Raw genomic sequence first — 18,288 nt, forward strand, 5'->3', positions numbered from 1 at the left:
AACTGAGCTACTTTTTGGTGAGAAGAAATTTTCACACTTTCAAAACACGGATCCGGTCACCTATAAAAATCCCATTTACCTGCAGATATTGGGAACTCCTGTTTGGAATGCTTTTGGAGCAGATGCTACAGGGAAAATGTAATTCTGTTCTCCCTGAAGCCGCTCCCTTCCAGTCATTGTACTTGTATAGCTCTTAGTCACGGAGCTATAATCATTCCACTCTCTGTGTGTTTGCAAAACAGGCTCTCAGACAAGGGGCACTGTGCAGTGTGTCGGGCTTACTGCGTGCTCACCACGTAGTGCTAAATGTGGGCTCACCATGAAGTGTGTCGGGTTTATTGGGCGCTCACCGCATAGTGTGTTGGGCACTCACCACGTAGTGTGTCGGGCTTATTGGGTGCTCACCGCATAGTGTGTTGGGCATTCACCACGTAGTGTGTCGGGCTTATTGGGCGCTCACCGTGTAGTGTCGTCGTGATGTGTCAGTCGTGAACGATCTAACACAAAGATCCGGCTTCCTACTGTGACTGACAGGAGCTGGATCACTAATGTGAGCCACTAAAATCTCTAAACGGCTCTTTTCGCCACTGAAACCCCACCCACCCGCGGCTAAATTCTGCCTACTTAACAATCTAACTGGTCACTTGTAAATGGGCGGGGTTTTGCCGAGGGTAGGCGGGGATTTGGCGGCGTTACTATAATCTTAAATATGTGTTCACCTGGGGTGAACTCATTTAATAAGGAGCCGAGAACGATCTGAAAGATCCGGCTCTTTTTGGTGAGCGGAGCCATGGGAACTGGATCACCAAAAAGAGCCGGACTGCCCATCACCAGTGTCGGGCTTACTGGGCGCTCACCACGTAGTGTGTCGGGCTTACTGGGCACTCACCATGTAGTGTGCCGGGCTTATGGGGCGCTCATCGCATAGTGTGTCGGGCTTACTGGGTGCTCACCGCGTAGTGCGAAATGTGGGCTCACCGCGTAGTGTGTTGGGCGCTCACCGCGTAGTGTGTTGGGCGCTCACCGCGTAGTGTGTTGGGCGCTCACCGCGTAGTGTGTTGGGCGCTCACCGCGTAGTGTGTTGGGCGCTCACCGCGTAGTGTGTTGGGCGCTCACCGCGTAGTGTGTTGGGCGCTCACCGCGTAGTGTGTTGGGTTTAATGGGCGCTCACCCAGTAGTGTTTCAGGCTTATTGGGCGCTCACCGGGTAGTGTGTTGGGCTTACTGGGTGCTCACCGCGTAGTGCTAAATGTGGGCTAACCACGTAGTGTGTCGGGCTTATTGGGCACTCACCGGGTAGTGTGTTGGGCTTACTGGGTGCTCACCGCGTAGTGCTAAATGTGGGCTAACCACGTAGTGTGTCAGGTTTATTGGGCGCTCACCGGGTAGTGTGTAGGGCTTACTGGGTGCTCAACGCGTAGTGCTAAATGTTGGCTAACCGCGTAGTATTTCGGGCTTATTGGGCGCTCATCAGGTAGTGTGTCGGGCTTACTGGGTGCTGACCGCGTAGTGCTATATGTGGGCTCACCATGTAGTGTGTCGAGTTTATTGGGCGTTCACCGCAGTGTGTCAGGCTTACCGCGTGCTCACCGCCTAGCGCGTCGGGCTTACCGCGCGCTCACCATCTAGCGTGTAGCATGCATATGGGGGTTGGGAGACATACCCATTTGTAGTAAGGTCTTGTTCAAACAAGGGTGTAATTCACTCTGTGTACACAACAAACTACAAATAATGGTCCTCATAGCAAATAAAAAAAAAAAAAAAAAAAACTTCACAAATCAAGTTTTATGGAACCAAATAGTGTATGAAAAAGAGCAGCTCCTTCATCGGTCAGTAAATAGAGACAATCACATCGGCATTCAGGGGACGTGGCTGGTCCGTTTTTAACTACGGACATTAGAACTAAGCAGAAGAGACTCCTTATGTCATAAGAATAACAAAAGTCAGGAAGGCATCACTAATGTGTACCTACAATGTGTGCGTATAAATATATATATATATATGTATATATATATATATTATATATATACACATATACACATATATATACACATACATACACAGTATATATACAGGGTAGTCCAAAAGTAGGTGGACAGTATGTGTAATAGGGTTATCAAACATGGTATAAAGCGAAACTGACTCAGTTGCCCTTAGCAACCAATCAGTTTCCACCTATCATTTTTCAAAGTCTGAAGAATGAAAAGTGGAATCTGATTGGTTGCTAAGGGCAACTGAGTCAGTTTCGCTTTATACCATGTGTGATAACCCTATTACACATACTGTCCACCTACTTTTGGTTTGGACCACCCTGTATATTAGTACAAAAGCAGTACCCCTCCACACCGCACCGGGGCATAATAGAAACCACTACTATACGGCTGTATCTAAAGGAACTTGTAGCCTCACACAACAATCCATTGTCAATGGAAACAGTTTTATTCTTTACAATTCGTCATCACATATGAAAATGTGGTCAAAAATATTTCATGAACTGGATATGGAACAACTGTGATGTAAAGCAGCCGAATCGTCATCACTGCACCCTCTACTTATGTTAGACAACACAAAAATTAGATTCCGGACTATGGATAAAGAAACACCAGGAGCCTTCAAAACGGAAACAGACCGAAACATGAACAAATCAAAAGTATATAAAAAGAACGTAACCATGGAGGATTAGACTGAAGACAGAGTCCTGAACAGAGTCCCGGGAGCCTACAGCGTCCATGCTGTTGGGCTATGTCCATTCAATGTTTTAGCCTATGGTCAGAGGGTCCGTCAGGGCAGAAATCTGAAGCCTTGAGAAAAGGGCGTCCGGGTGTTGCACTGGGGTGACCTGCGTCTTGGAATCTGCCTCAAATAGGCAAATACAGATCAACATTGTGCCAGTGACTCCGTCTGCATCATTGCAGTTGATGGCCCCATCAGAGCAAACATCCGATGGCCAATTTCCAGGGATTCAGGCGTAAGCCCTGACGAAACCACTGACCGAAGGCTAAACCGTGCTATGAACAGTCCTGGCATTACCAGTGTGCACAGCATCATCGGCCATTGCTTACAGAGATAAGGAAAATAAGTTCTATCAATTGGAAACTGAACAAATTTTAGGGAATTACTTTCTCCTTTGCCGATAAATATTGAAGCCACCGGATATACGACATGGGTCCATTATAGTGGAACTCTACGAGAGCCAGGACTGCAGGGTCAGGGTAGAGCTTTGTGCAGTCCCTCGAGAGGCTTAAACTAATCTCTCAACTTGCACCATAAATCAGCTGGAAACCCCCCCATCATCCAAAAAGATCCTCCGTGCCGAATACTCGTCCCAGGAACAGATGACAAGCCACAGTCCACCGTTTGATAACACTTTCGTCTGACTGGAGGTTGGAGGATAGCCCTTAAAAACTGAACATGAAACACAATGAATGGAGTCAATACTATGCCACTAGGACTGCAGCCAGGGGTGGCGGAGGCAGTGCGCTGCATTCGCCCGCTTCTCAGGGACTAACTCCAACATAGGCAGCAGGAAGTCCGCAAAGCCTGAGGCTTCCTCCTCAGACCACTCATATTTCTCCTTCAGGACATCGGCTAGACCCCACGGCTTCAGCTTCGATATATGTTTCAGGTCGCCTTTTTTGGTGAAGAATTCTTTGGAGTACTTGCCAGCAGCAATGAGCTTACGAGGAATGTGACCCAGGAGCTCGATGATCAGTGCAATGTGGTCTTCATCGCGGGAGTATTCCTCGCCAGAGTCAGGTTCAAATAAGTAATCTCCTGTGGCCAACTCAAACGCCATGCAGGCCGTGCTCCAGATATCTGCAGGGGTGCTGTATCCTGCCCCAAGCAGGACTTCCAGGGACCGATACTGCCTGGTCTGAATGTCCTCGGTGAAGTGTTTGTGCACCCAGCAGGCATTGCCCAGGTCAGCAACCTTCACTCGGATTTTGTCAGCATTTTGGGGCTCAAGGGGGTTGATGAGGAAGTCAGCAGCGGTCAATTTTTCATCAGCCATTAATGTAGCTTCATCTTTCAGTGCAGGTTCTTTCTGCTCCTTATCAGCTTCTTCCTGGTGGATCTCTTTGATGGTTTCTCCTTTCTGCTGATTGATCTCCTCCATGGCTTCTTCTTTCTGCGGAATAATCATCTCCAACTTTTCTTTCTGCTGCTTGATGTGCTTAAACTCTTCTTTCTGCTGATGGATCGCCTCCATGGCTTCTCCTTTCTGCTGATGGATCGCCTCCATGGCTTCTCCTTTCTGCTGATGGACCTCCTTCATATCTTCTCCTTTCTGTTGATGGATCTCCTCCATGGCTTCTCCTTTCTGCTGATGGACCTCCTTCATATCTTCTCCTTTCTGTTGATGGACCTCCTCCATGGCTTCTTTCTGCTGATGGACCTCCGCAGGGTCACTCTGCCTGGGTGTTGGGCATGAATCACCGTCCAGGGAAGTTGGACTATAAGCATTAGAATCCTCATGGTCTTGGGTCTGAGCACCATCTTCTTCTTCTACTTCCATGCCTGCGATCTCTTGCACCCGCTTCTCCAGCAGCTCGGCTTGGCGCTTCTGTTTCTTCTTGAGCTTTCTCTTCTTGTTCTTTGTCAGTTTGGTGGAGGCTTTGGGTGGTGGAGCCGTACTCACCACAGATCCGGAGGGCGGAGGGGCCCCGGAGCGGAGCCATTGTGTGGCGTCACAGGCCAGCCTGCGGATGTAGGCGTCGTCCACACACAGCAGGATGTTCTCCGGCTTCAGGTCGGTGTGGATGATCTTGCACTTGGAGTGCATGTAGTCCAGGCCCTGCAGCACTTGCCGGACGATGCTCCGCACACACTGTAGGGGCATGCCCTGGTAGTTGGACTTGATGATCCACTTCAGGAGGTGGTGGCCCAGCACCTCGAACACCATGCACACGTGGGAGCCATTGGCCCCGGAGATCTTGAAGTCGTCCAGTAGCTGGACCACCCTGTCCCGGCCGCTGTTGGCGGGGTCCGTGTCTCTGACGGATCTCAGCAGGCGGATCTCGTCTTGCGCAGTCTCCGTGTAGTGCTCCGCGCTCTTCACCACCTTCAGAGCCACAAACTGCTTCACCTGCAGGTCCCAGCACAGCCACACTGTGGAGAAGTGGCCCCAGCCCAGCTTCCGGATCACGTGATAGCGATTATTGAACAGGTCGCCAATCTGCACCCGATGGTAGCCCCCCTTACAGTAATCGTAGGGGTCCTCCTGCTCCTCGTCATCACTGCCCAGGATCTCCTCCTCCTCGTCCTCCGCGGGGTCCTCTGCGGGCGGATCTGGCGCACAGCTGCGCTGCTGGCCGCCATCGGCCGCTTTCCGGAGAGGTTTCTTTGCTTTTGCCCGTTTCTTACGAGCCTGCAGCGCCAGCACCTTCCGCTCCATGTTCTCCGCCGGTCAGCGAAACAGACATGCGCGAAGACCTCTGCCCTCTGTAACTTTTTCTCCCCTCCCGCCTAACTCCCGCGCAGCTCTCAGAACACGCCCACTGCCAGTGACGTCATTAGCGTAATCCCACCTCCGCTATCAGTCACCGACCATACTCGCTCACTCCCCGCCCACTTCAATAAGAGCTGCCCTCAGGACACACCCGCTGCCATGTACTCAGCCAATCCAGGAGAGGTCAGACCCCCAGATCACGCCCATCACTTGTTGACTCTCCGCCCACGTCTTTATGAGGATACGCCCCTCTACTCAGCGTCACTGGACTGAAGCTCCGCCTACCGCTTGACAGCGCGAGATCCTGCTTCCGAATGCGATTGGTGGGTGAAATCCTCCACTGTGTCACGTGCGTAGTAGGCGTGTCTCTTTCTGAAACACCGGAAGCAGTTCGCAGTAGCAACCAATCAACTACTACGGAAATTCCTTGTAACCGGAAGCTAATGGCTGCGGCCGTGGGAAGCATGGACCGGAGGGTGACTGTCTGTGGCGGGGACGGGGAGGAGAGCTGTGAATGTACGGGCGCCTTCACACGTGCGAGTAAAAAACGCAGGTGTTTCACGGTCTGTGGTAAAGATGTGTGTGTTCTACATCTTCCAACCCTGTGCTATCAGTGTGACATGCAGATAGCACACGGACAGCATGAGCTACTATACTTACCTGTGTCCGACGCTGCTGTTGCTTCCGGGTCCGCGGTGAGTGCAATAAATATGCAGTGAGCATAATATGACGAGGGGGGGCAACAGCGGAGACAGCAGCGCTGGAGACAGGTAAAGATAACGTGTCACGTAAAAATAAAGATATCTCTGGTACATGTCGCACGGATCACATCAGTGTGTGGTCCATGTGACATCCGTGCTGCCAGCAGAAAAACTGACATGTCGCCGTGTTCTCCATACAGACCCATGGTCCTTGTGAAAACACTGATGTGTGCGCAAACCCATTGATTTTAATGGGTCTACGTGTCTCTGGCATGTGTGACACCTGACAGACAAATCAATGGGTTTGCGCACACATCTGTGTTTTCACAAGGACCATGTGTCTGTGTGTGCCACACGGCGACATTTCCATTTTCAGCCGGCAGCATGGATGTCACATGGACCACACACTGATGTGATCCGTGTGACAAATTATTATTATTATTATTATTATTATTTATTTATAGAGCACCATTGATTCCATGGTGCTGTACATGAGAAGGGGGTTACATACAAAATACATGTACAAGTTACAGTAGACAGACTAGTACAGAGGGAAGAGGGCCCTGCCCTTGCGGGCTTACATTCTATAGGATTATGGGGAGGAGACAGTAGGTGGGGTGTAGGTGGGGCAGCAGCTCCGCACGGTGGTGGGGCGGCAGCTCCGCACGGTGGTGGGGCGGCAGCTCCGCACGGTGGTGGGGCGGCAGCTCCGCACGGTGGTGGGGCGGCAGCTCCGCACGGTGGTGGGGCAGTGAGGTCATTCAAGGTTATAGGCATTTCTGAACAGATGAGTCTTTAGGTTCCGTTTGAAGTTTGCAAGTGTAGTAGATAATCTGACGTGTTGAGGCAGTGAGTTCCAGAAGACTGGGGATGTTCGGGAGAAGTCTTGGAGACGGTTGCACGAGGAGCGAATGAGAGAGGAGGATAGAAGGAGATCTTGGGAGGACCGGAGATTACGTTTTGGAGTGTAGCGAGAGATTAGTTCAGAGATATATGGAGGAGACAATTTGTGGATGGCTTTGTAAGTCAGTATTAGTAGTTTGAATTGGATACGATGGAAGATTGCCTGAGATAACACGTGTCACATAAAAATAAATAATTTTTATCCTTACCTGTCTCTGGGGCTGCTGTCTCTGCCTCTGTTGTTTCCGGGCCTGTTCATTACACTCATTGCATATTCACTGCACTCATCATGGACCCGGAAGTAGCAGCAGCGCTTGGGACAGGTAAGTATACCAGCTCATGCTGTCCGTGTGCTATCTGGACACATACACGGATTCATACACACCTACACCATGGACCATGAAACACATGTTATTACGCGGATGTGTGAGAGGCCCAAGTGTGTATCCTACAACTAGCAGTGCTAGCCCCTCCCACTCTGGATTGATTGACAGCTTTTTTTCTGTATGTAAATTGGACACAAAAATCTGTCAGTCATGCTGAGCTGGGAGTGTGGAGAGGAGCTGACAGCGGACACTTCTCTCCCTGCTGGGCTGGTTCCTAAAAAATCATATTGACTTAAATTTCCCACTAAGGCCTCCTTCACACATCCGTGTATCCGGTACATATGACATCCGTTTTCACATGTACTGGAGACACTGACACATGTAGACACATTAAAATCAATGGGCCTGCACACACCTGTGTGTTTTCACATGGACCATGTGTCTGTGTGGAACGTCTGTGTCTCCGGGTGCCCCACACGTAGACAAGTCAGTTTTTTCTCCGGCATCATGGGTGTCAAACGTACTGCTTACTGATTTGATCCGTGTGACATCAGTGTGACACGTACCGGATAAAACGCGTGTCTGGAAAATAAAATTCTTTCTATACCCACCTGTCTCCACCGCTGATGTCTCCAGCGCTGCTGTCACTTGCTTCCGACCCCCAGTCATTACGTTCATTGCATATGCACTGCACTGAGGATCGGAAGCTGCAGCAGCGCTGGACACAGCAGCACCATGGACAGGTAACTATAGAAGTTCATGATGTCCGTGTGCTATGTGGATAGCACACTGACGGCACAAGCTGAACGCACACATGCGCACTTACACCACGGACCGTGCAAAACTTGTGTGTGTGAAAGAGGCCTAACATGAAGTTCAATCCTTTATGCTACTGTTGTCCATTAAAACTTGTGCACTGTTTGCCTTCTCTACCCTCTGTGTTGTGCTGTCTGTTGCTGGCTACAGAAGGAGTTAACTGTGATCCACAAGTGAGCTCATTCTGATGTCCAGTGGGAGAGTTGTAAGGCTACTTTCACACATCAGTTTTTTTCCATCAGGTACAATCCAGAAAAAAACGGGTTAAACGGATCCGGTACTGCATCCGTTTTATCCCTATAGATTTGCATTGTTACCGGATTGTACCTGATGGCTTTGCGTTGCATCCGTTTTTTTCCGGATGCGGCAAAATTAATCAAAGCGGCGGCCAGAGGCAACGTGTCTTACAATGTTTTTTTGTCCGGCAAAAAAACCGCATTGCGCCGGATCCGGCACGATACGGCGTGTTTTACAATGAAAGCCTATGGACGCCGGATCCGGCGCAATGCGGTAAAAAATGGGTGCGGCTACCGGATCCGTTTTTGTAAACTGCGCATGCACCAAATTAATTAAAAAAAGCTGATTCTTCAAAAAAAACGGACAAACCGGATGCAAACCGTATCCACCGGATCCGGTTTTGTACGCATCCGGCATAACGGATCCGTTAAAAACCGGATCCGGTGGATACGGTTTTACAATTTTTTGCCGGATCCTTTGGATCAGGAAAAAAAAGGATTGTGCCTGAATGCAGAAAACTGATGTGTGAAAGTAGCCTTAGGCTACTTTCACACATCCGGTTTGAGCCCTGCGGCTCAATCCGGCTGTGAAAACTATGCAACGGATGCGGCGAAAACACCGCATCCTTTGCATAAGTTTTTACATGCGGCCCGTCCGTTTTTTTCCGGTTGCGGCATGCTACTGAGCATGCGCAGTGGAAAAAACCGCATGCGGCGACCGGATGCGTTTTTTTCCGCATCGCGCTGCATCCGGCCTCCATAGGTATGCATTGAAAAATGCGCCGCAGCGGCCGGCTGCGGCGCGATGCGGTGTTTTTTGCCGGAGCAAAAAACGTTGCAGGGGACGTTCGATCCGGCCGCCGCATCGGCTAAATCTGCCGCATGCGGCCAAAACCGGACCGAACGCAAGCCCCTGTGGCACAATACGGCACTAATGTAAGTCTATGCAAAAAAAAAACGCCACCGGCGTTACAAAAGCCGGTGGCGGTTTTTCTGCAGAACGCCATATTGTGCCGCAGAGCAAAAATCCGGATGTGTGAAAGCACCCTTACTCTTGTCTTTTACGAGCTCCTTTTTCCTCATTTTTGACCAAATCAAAGTAGAATGTCCGACATAGCCTGTAAAAGCCAAAAGGTGCAACTTTTTAATTAACTCAAATTAAACCCAAAGGAATTTTAGCCCTAAATGCAGGCAAAAAAACCAAACCCCAATTGTTTACATCTTGTTGCCTGCATTACCGGCAGTTATTTTGCAGCAGAGGATGAACATGCAAAGGGCTTACAAGCTCTTTCCAGTATAGTTTGTCAGCGTTCCTCTGGCCGAATTGATTTTTATAAAAAAAATTCATTTTATCCAGCATTCACGTTGGACATAATCTGAATGAGCCATTACCACCGCAGAGGTCGGCTCCTTCACCAGTGCCAGGACTCCATCTGCTACAGTCGCCATTGCAGTACCTTTGTCATGTAGAGACGCACATGCCCTCCCGACCAATGCAGTGGAGAATTGTCACAGACACCAATAAGCAATGTCCTCCTCTCTTATCAGTGCTTGGTGTGAAGTGATGGTCGGCCATGGCTCTTTCCGCCTCGGCAGCATTCCGAAAGTTGCATGGAATATTTGCAGTTTATAAACCTCCGGGGATAAGATGGAAGTTTGTAAGAGACACAATCGAGATGAAACTGCTGCAAGGTGATTCTGCATTCATGAAGAATGATACATTGAGGTTTGGAGCTTGTACAGGTGTAATGTTTAGTTTCTTAATATTAGGACTGAACTCCCTGAAGAATCATCCACCTCCTCAGCAGCAGATCCTCTTCCTACCAGAAAGCAATGAGAACAGCAGTGGGGTGGAAGTCGCCAATGTTGTGTCCTCCGTGCCCAGCCTGGCTGATCATATACTGGGTCAGTGCCAAACGCTCAGAATTCCTCTCTTTTTGTTCTCTAGGATGACTGCTATGATGAATAAATAATCTATGGAATATTTCTCTTATTTGGTTTAACAGTTAAAGGGCCCAGCTTCACTTTCCTGAAGATCGGTGTGGGGCACAAGCTGGACACACAGTCATCAGGAGTCTTTGGTGAGCTTCACATCATTCGCGCAGTGCTCCTCAGATTGAGGCGGCCCCTATTTGTTGGTGACACAGTAACTTCAAAGGGATCCTGTCCTAACACCAGGTTTTTCCATTATGAGCTACTGCCACCAACAGTGAGCCCTTATATACAGCATTCTGGAATACTTTATATAAGTACCCAGGCCACTCTGTATAATATAAATAAGACCTTTATTATACTCTAGTTTTGGGAATTTATGTATATAAGAGCTCATTAGTGGTACTAGTAATCCGAAACACACGGGGCACGATTTATCAAGGTGAGCACCAATCTCCACAATTCTCACTCCAGTCAGGTATTGGAGTGAAATTTCTGGCAAAGGGAATGCCACAGCTCATCATGAATTAGACGAGCTGCTGTGTTGCGCCCAACTGTGCCCATTTACTCAGAGCTGGGAGAAACCGTTGTAAAAAAACTGTGATTTTGTTGATCTGTTTTTGCACACAGACTGCAAAATGGCATGCATGTTTGACTAGCCCCACAGACTATAATGGGGGTGTTCTCTGTCCATGAAAATCAAAAAGCCTAAGGGCTCGTGCGCACGTTGCGTAATTCCATGTATTTACGCTGCGTATTGCACTGCAGCGTAAATGCATGCGTCCTGTGTCCCCCTGCACAATCTATGTAGATTGTGCATGAGACGTGCGCACGATGCTTTTATGAACGCAGCGATTTGGGTGCTAAAATTTTAACCCAAATCCGTGTGTTCATAAATTGAGCATGTCAATTATTCCGTGCGCTATGGATGCAGCTCCCACTCTGTCTATGGTGGGGGCAGCAGCCATAGCACATAAAATTGGCTTTTTTTTCTTTTTCGCTCCTAATTGGGAGACCCAGACAATTGGGTGTATAGCTATTGCCTCTGGAGGCCACACAAAGTATTACACTTAAAAGTGTAAGGCCCCTCCCCTTCTGGCTATACACCCCCAGTGGGATCACTGGCTCACCAGTTTTGTGCTTTGTGCGAAGGAGGCAACACATCCACGCATAGCTCCACTTTTTAGTCAGCAGCAGCTGCTGACTATGTCGGATGGAAGAAAAGAGGGCCCATACTAAGGGCTCCCAGCATGCTCCCTTCTCACCCCACTGTATGTCGGAGGTGTTTGTAAGGTTGAGGTACCCATTGCGGGTACGGCGGCAGGAGCCCACATGCTGATTCCTTCCCCATCCCTTTTTACAGGGCTCTGGGTGAAGTGGGATTTACCGGTCTCCAGGCACTGAGACCGTGCTCCATCTACAGCCCCTGGAGAAGATGCTGGATGGAGCGGAGTACATCAGGGACATGGCCCTGCTTCCTCAAGGTACTCTGTGTCCCCGTGCATTTGGCGCTCACACCGCAGCATGCTGGGTGTTGTAGTGCGCCGGGGGACATCAGCGCTGCGGCGCCTGTGCCATGGCCTCATTCAGCTTCGCTGAAGCAGGCTCACTTATGGGAATTGGTCGCGCCGGCCGCTGGGACTGCGGCGCGGCTGGCACTTGTAGTGCGCCGGGGACTTCAGCGCGGCCTGCGCTTTTACGGCGGCCGCGCTGATAACTAGAGTCCCCGGCTTTTGCGGCCTGCTTCCGTTCGTTCCCGCCCCCAGACCTGCCAGTCAGGAGAGGGGCGGGACGCTGGCCACTTCTAGGAATCGGTCGCGCCAGCCGCTGGGACTGCGGCGCGGCTGGCACTTGTGGTGCGCCGGGGACTTCAGCGCGGCCCGCGCTTTTACGGCGGCCGCGCTGTTAACTCGAGTCCCCGGCTTCTGGGCCTAGTCTCCCTTCGTTACCGCCCACAGCCCTGACAGTCAGGGTAGGGGCGTGACGCTGCATAGCACAGCAGCGCTGAGAGCTGGAGTATGTTTTGCATACTCCACCCCTCTCACTGTGTGCACTGTGAATCCGGATTCCCGCACTTTCTCAGGCACGCCCACGGCTTCCTTCTCTACAAGGACGCCGGCAGCCATTAGTGTCAGTTTCTGTACGATACAGAGACAAGTGTGGAAGACCCTGGCATTCGGATAGTCACACAATCGCTGCAACAGGCGTTAAGCAGCACCTGTGGTGCTAACCCCACTAGTGCAGAAGTGCACTTATAGATATGCTTGTACTATATACATTGCACTGTTTGGTCGCACGTTGTATATACCCTCCTGGATTATGCGGAGGAGTTATCAGCATATTCTCTGTGTAAAACAAAGGTGCAGAACCACATGTTTTTCTATACAGCTGGTACAGCATGTACGGCTATACGGCCGGCAGGTTACATAGACTCCCATTGTATGCACTAATGGCCAGGGGATGAGGACGGTGTCTGCAGTATTTACTGACAGTTTTTCTGAGACTATGGCTATGATACTAGAAGCCTAGCAGTCCGGACATGTCTCTCACAATATGGGCACTGTTGAATCATTGATCCATGGCCCCCCTCAGTGTGAACAACTAACAGCTCCGGGAATGTCACATTCAGAGAGGCAGTCCAGGAACACCACGCTTATCCAGATATGCGCTTCTCCAAACGGCTTGGGATACACGTTATCCCTGTCCCCTGACTTGGTCAGGGACTGGACCCAGTGTCCCAAGCGGCATCCTCCAATCTCCAGGCTTGTAGCTAGATCCATAGTTGCAGTGGGAGATGGAACTGCTGTTGGCTCCGGCATTCTCTCCCTTGGGGCACTCCAAGCTATTTCAGCTTGTCTTACACAGATTGACACGGTTACACGTACATCTGTGCCGCAGGTGGCATCCTTAACCTCTCAAATGTCTGCATTTGTTTCTTACGCGATTCAGGTTGTCCTGGACTCTGCGAACCGTGCGGCGGTAGCCTCCGCTACTCCGTGTTTTTAAGCAGAGCCTGGTCTGCTCGTTAAGTGAATGGAAGGCAGATTCTGCTTCCAAAAAAGGTTGCCTAACCAGTTGCCTTTTTCTGCTGACCGACTGTTTGGTGAATGTAACCATTAAACAGTCCAGGGGTAAGGATTCATCCTTTCCTCAGCCCGGACACAACAAACCCCAACAGAGCAAGAGGCAGTCGGGGTTTTCGGCCTTTTCGAGGCTCGGGCAGGTCCCATTTTTCCTCGTCCAATGTGGACTCAAAAGGATCAGAGGAGCTCAGATTCTTAGCGGGCTCAGTCACGCCCAAAAAAGCGACAGTCTGAAAACCCGCTTCCAAGGCGGCTTCCTCATGACTTGCGGCCTCGGTCGGTAGCAGGCTCTCCCGCCTTGGCGATATTTAGCTGCCATAGGTCAATGACCATTGAGTGTGAGACATTCTGTCTCACGGGTACAGGATAGAGCTCACTTCTCGTCCTCCAACTCGATTCTTCAGAATTTCTCCACCTCCCGGCCGAGCCGCTGCTCTTCTGCAAACAGGGTGCACTCTATAGGCAGAAAGAGTGATGACCCCCGTTCCTCTTCAGGAACAAGGTCACGGTTTTTACCCCAAATTCTTTGCGGTACCTATAACAACGGGCCGTTCCGTCCCGTTCTGGATCTAAAAATGCTCAGCAAGCTCGTGGACACCAGGCGGTTCCGGATGGAATCCCTCCGCCATGTCATCGCCTCAAGGTCCCAAGGATATTTCCTAGCATCATTAGGCATCAAGGATGCTTATCCACACGTGCCGATTGATCCAGAGCACTAGCGTTTCTACGCTTCGTTATAGGAGACGAACACCTTCTGTTCGTAGCTCTACCTTCCGGCTAGCGACAGTCCCACTGGTCTTCGCCAAGGTCAGGGCAGCAGTAGTCACAGTCCTGCACTCTCAGGGTCACTCTGTGATCCCGTATTTAGACGATCTACTTGTCAAGGCACTCTCTTAGGAAACATGCCAACACTGCCCGAACGTTGCGCTGGAGACTCTCTAAAGTTTTGGGTGGATCATCAACTTTTTAAAGTCAGATCCGACCCCGACCCTATCGATAACATATCTAGGCATAGAGTTTCTTACTCTCTCAGCGATAGTGAAGCTTCCGCTAGACAAACAGCATTCACTACGGGCTGCAAGCTCTTCTTTAAGAACCAGTCGCACACATTGAGACGCCTCATGCACTTCCTACGTAAGATGGTAGCAATGGAGGCAGTTCCTTTCGCGCAGTTTTACTGCGTCCACTACAATGGGACATTCTCCGCCAATGGGACGAGGAGTCGACGTCCCTCAACAGAGTCGTCGTTCTTTCTCAGGCGGCCAAGGAATCTCTACGGTGGTGGCTTCTTCCCACCTCTTGGTCAAAAAGAAGGTCCTTCCTATCCCCATCCTGGGCGATAGTTACGACAGACGCGAGTCTATCAGGGTGGGGAGCAGTTTTTCTCCACTACAGCGCTCAGGGTACGTGGACTCAGCAAGAGTCCACCCTTCAGATCAATGTTCTTGAACACAGAGCAGTGTATCTTGCCCTACAAACCTTCCAACAGCGGCTGGAAAGCAAGCATATCCGACTTCAGTCGGACAGCTCCACAGCGGTGGCATACATCAACCACCAAGGAAGAACGCGCAACCGGCAAGCCTTCCAGGAAGTCCGGCAGGTTCTGATGTGGGTGGAAGACACGGCATCCACCATATCCACAATTCACATCCCAAGTGTGGAAACTAGGAAGCTGACTTCCTAAGTCGCTGAGGTGTGGCCGAAAGAGTATGGTCTCCTCACCCGGACGGGTTTCAGGAGATCTGGCGCCGCTGACAGAGGCCGGACGTCGATCTAATGGCGTCACGGCACAACAACAATGTGCCAGCTTCATGGCACGGTTTCACAATCATCGAGCTCTGGCGGCAAACGCCTTAGTTCAGCATTGGTCGCAGTTCCAGCTACCTTAGGTGCCACCTCTGGCATTGTTGCCCAGAGTACTGCGCTAGATCAAGACCGACTGCGGCCGCGCCATCCTCGTCGCTACAGATTGGCCGAGGATGTTGTGGTACTCGGTTCTGTGGTGCCTCACGGTAGGCTAACCGGGGGCACTACCAGACCAATCAGACTGGCTGTCTCAAGGGCCATTCTTCCATTTGAATTCTACGGCCCTCAACCGGATGGTGTGGCATTGAGTCCTGGAACCTAGTGTCGTCAGGATTACCTCAGGACGTGGTTGCCACCATGAGACAGGCTAGCATACCAACGTCCGCCAAGATTGACCACAGGACGTGGAAGATATTCTTATCTCGGTGCTCGGCGCAGGGTGTTTCTCCCTGGCCGGTTGCATCGTCTATGTTTCCTTCCTTCCTGCAATCTAGGTAGGAAAATGGGTTGTCGCTCAGTTCCCTTTAGGGACAAGTCTCAGCGCTATCTGTATTTTTTCAGAAACGACGACTTCCTCAGGTACGCACGTTCCTACGGGGAGTTTGTCTTCTCAGCACTCCGTACAAGCGGCCGTTAGAGCCCTGAGATCTGAACAAGGTTCTAATTGCTCTCCAGATGCCGCCTTTCGAGCCTTTGAAGGATGTCTCCCTTCCCGCTTTTCACGGGAAGTGGCCTTCTAGTAACGGTCTCGTCTCTTAGGAGAGTTTCCGAGCTAGCAACGCTCTCATACAAACTCCCTTCCTGGTCCTTCACCAGGACAGGGTAGTTCTGCGTCCGGTTCCGGAATTTCTCCCTAAGGTGGTATCCCACTTTCATATCAATCAGGATATCACCTCACCTTCTTTGTGTCCTCGTCCAGTCCATCAATTTCAGAAATGGCGCTCCTGCGCCACCCGGATGCACTCTTTGTCCTTGTCGCTGGTCGGCGTAAACAGTCGCAAGCTTCCAAATCCACCCTTGCTCGGGGGATCGAGGAACCAATTCTTGAAACCTACAGTTCTACTGGGCTTCTGGTTCTCTCAAGGCCGAAGGCCCATTCTACCAGAGCCGTGGGTGCATCCTGGACATTACGGCACCAGGCTACGGCTCAGCAGGTGTGTCAGGCACCTACCTGATTGGGTCTGCATACTTTTACCAAGCATTTTCAGGTGCATACCTACGCTTCGGCAGACGCCAGCCTAGGTAGATAAGTCCTTCAGGCGGCAATTGCCCACCTGTAGGAAAGGGCTGTTTGACGGCCCTATCACGAGGTATTCTTTTACCCACCCAGGGACTGCTTTTGGACGTCCCAATTGTCTGGGTCTCCCAATTAGGAGCGAAAAAGAAGAAGGGAATTTTGTTTACTTACCGTAAATTCCTTTTCTTCTAGCTCCAATTGGGAGACCCAGCACCCGCCCTGTTTTCTCTGGGTTTTTCTGTTTTTTCGGGTACACATGTTGTTCATGTGGTATGGTTCAGTTCTCCGATGTTTCCTCGGATTGAATTGGTCTTTAAACCAGTTATTGGCTTTCCTCCTTCTTGCTTTGGCACTAAAACTGGTGAGCCAGTGATCCCACTGGGGGTGTATAGCCAGAAGGGGAGGGGCCTTACACTTTTAAGTGTAATACTTTGTGTGGCCTCCAGAGGCAATAGCTATACACCCAATTGTCTGGGTCTCCCAATTGGAGCTAGAAGAAAAGGAATTTACGGTAAGTAAACAAAATTCCCTTCTTTGTACAGAAAAACTACATCCATCATGCAGTCTTTCTGCAGCGATTTGAAGCACACATGTGCTGTCAAATCGCTGCAGAATATTCAGCAGGTACGTGCGCATGAGCCCTGAGACGGGCAAGTGCTGCAGTCTCCTACCCCATTGGGTAGATGTCAGCTGGAGACGTTAATAGCATCAACACTATTTTTTGGTTTAAGTCCTAAAATGTAGAGAAATAGAACTAAGTCAAAGAAAAGAGTCAACAAAATTAGGCTGTTGGTTTTTTTTTTGTTGTATTTTTTTAATTGAGGAAAATGATGCAATTGCACTCTTCTGCGAGTGTCACTGAAGATGGGTAGCCATGTTCTCTTTGGAGATTAGTGGTTTCTCTTCTTTGCAGTCCTGCCATGCACACATTGCGGATGGTGGTTTTCTGAGTAGAAATGAGCAGATCCGAACTTTAACGTTCGGTATTCGTACACAGACTTTATGAAAACAAAATAAATAAAAATCAGTGCTCGGGTGCTTTATAGATGCAAACCACTGAATCGTGCATCGCTGTGCTCTGGTATGCTCGATGCTCAGAACAGTGCGAACTGCTTGCAGTGGTTGAATGTTTCTCAAGGAGGGTAGTAAAATCAGCGTTAGGCCAGTTTAAGATGTCCGTATTTATTCAGGTACAAGCCACATGCATGGGTATGGTGATACGTGTGTCACACGTATGACATCTGTGTTTGGATATGTGTGACACGTACCAGAGAAAACACGTGTCTTTGAAATAAAAATATTTTCCATATTCACCTGTGTCCAGCGTTTTGTTTCTTTGGCTCTGCTGTCTCCTGCTTCTGACCCCCGCTAATTATGCTCATTGAATATTCACTACACCTCAGACCTGGCATCAGGAGCATCGCCAAGGACAGCATTGCTGGGAACAGGTGAGTATCCAGCAAGCATTGTGTGTGCAGTGAAATCCAGAAGGTCATTGGCGTTCCCAATGAAGTCTGATGACCTTCTGATGACACCCCTGGGTTCATCAGAGTTCATTGGGAACTCTGATGACCTTTTGGACGTCACTGCACACACACTGCTTGCTGGATACTCACCTGTCCCCAGCGATGCTGTCCTTGGTGATGCCCCTGATGCCAGGTCCTCAGTGCAGTGAATATTCCATGGGCATAATTCGTGGGGGTCAGAAGCCGGAGGCAGCAGAGCCAAAGACAGCAGCGCTGGACACAGGTGAATATAGACATTTTTTTTATTTCAAAGACACGTGTTTTCTCCGGTACG

The 18,288-nt window shown here is 50.1% G+C and overlaps 2 protein-coding genes across 3 annotated transcripts in view; one reads left to right on the forward strand and one right to left on the reverse strand.

The window, feature by feature from the left end:
- Nucleotides 1–2,417: 2,417 nt before the first annotated feature.
- LOC142245122 (SRSF protein kinase 1-like) lies at nucleotides 2,418–5,454 on the reverse strand. The gene has a single exon (XM_075317474.1). It carries the CDS (start codon nucleotides 5,392–5,394, stop codon nucleotides 3,445–3,447), a length of 1,950 nt encoding a protein of 649 aa, XP_075173589.1. The 5' UTR covers nucleotides 5,395–5,454; the 3' UTR covers nucleotides 2,418–3,444.
- Nucleotides 5,455–5,837: 383 nt separating this feature from the next.
- Nucleotides 5,838–18,288, forward strand: part of TRUB2 (TruB pseudouridine synthase family member 2) — a 40,882-nt gene continuing 28,431 nt past the window's right edge. Inside the window, exons 1-4 of one of the 2 annotated variants that reach the window (XM_075318931.1) lie at nucleotides 5,838–5,924; nucleotides 9,979–10,122; nucleotides 10,201–10,335; nucleotides 10,437–10,511. In XM_075318931.1, coding sequence (XP_075175046.1) covers nucleotides 10,005–10,122; nucleotides 10,201–10,335; nucleotides 10,437–10,511 — 328 coding nt within the window. In that variant the 5' untranslated portion in view covers nucleotides 5,838–5,924; nucleotides 9,979–10,004. Of the gene's footprint in view, nucleotides 5,965–9,978; nucleotides 10,123–10,200; nucleotides 10,336–10,436; nucleotides 10,512–18,288 lie in introns of both variants that reach the window. The other variant, XM_075318932.1, reaches the window with a different exon arrangement.

Source organism: Anomaloglossus baeobatrachus, chromosome 7, assembly GCF_048569485.1.
Source record: "Anomaloglossus baeobatrachus isolate aAnoBae1 chromosome 7, aAnoBae1.hap1, whole genome shotgun sequence".
NCBI lineage: Eukaryota > Metazoa > Chordata > Amphibia > Anura > Aromobatidae > Anomaloglossus > Anomaloglossus baeobatrachus.

Coding starts and splice junctions, on each gene's coding strand:
- LOC142245122 (XM_075317474.1), bottom strand. CDS start 5,394: ATGGAGCGGAAGGTGCTGGCGCTGCAGGCTCGTAAGAAACGGGCAAAA.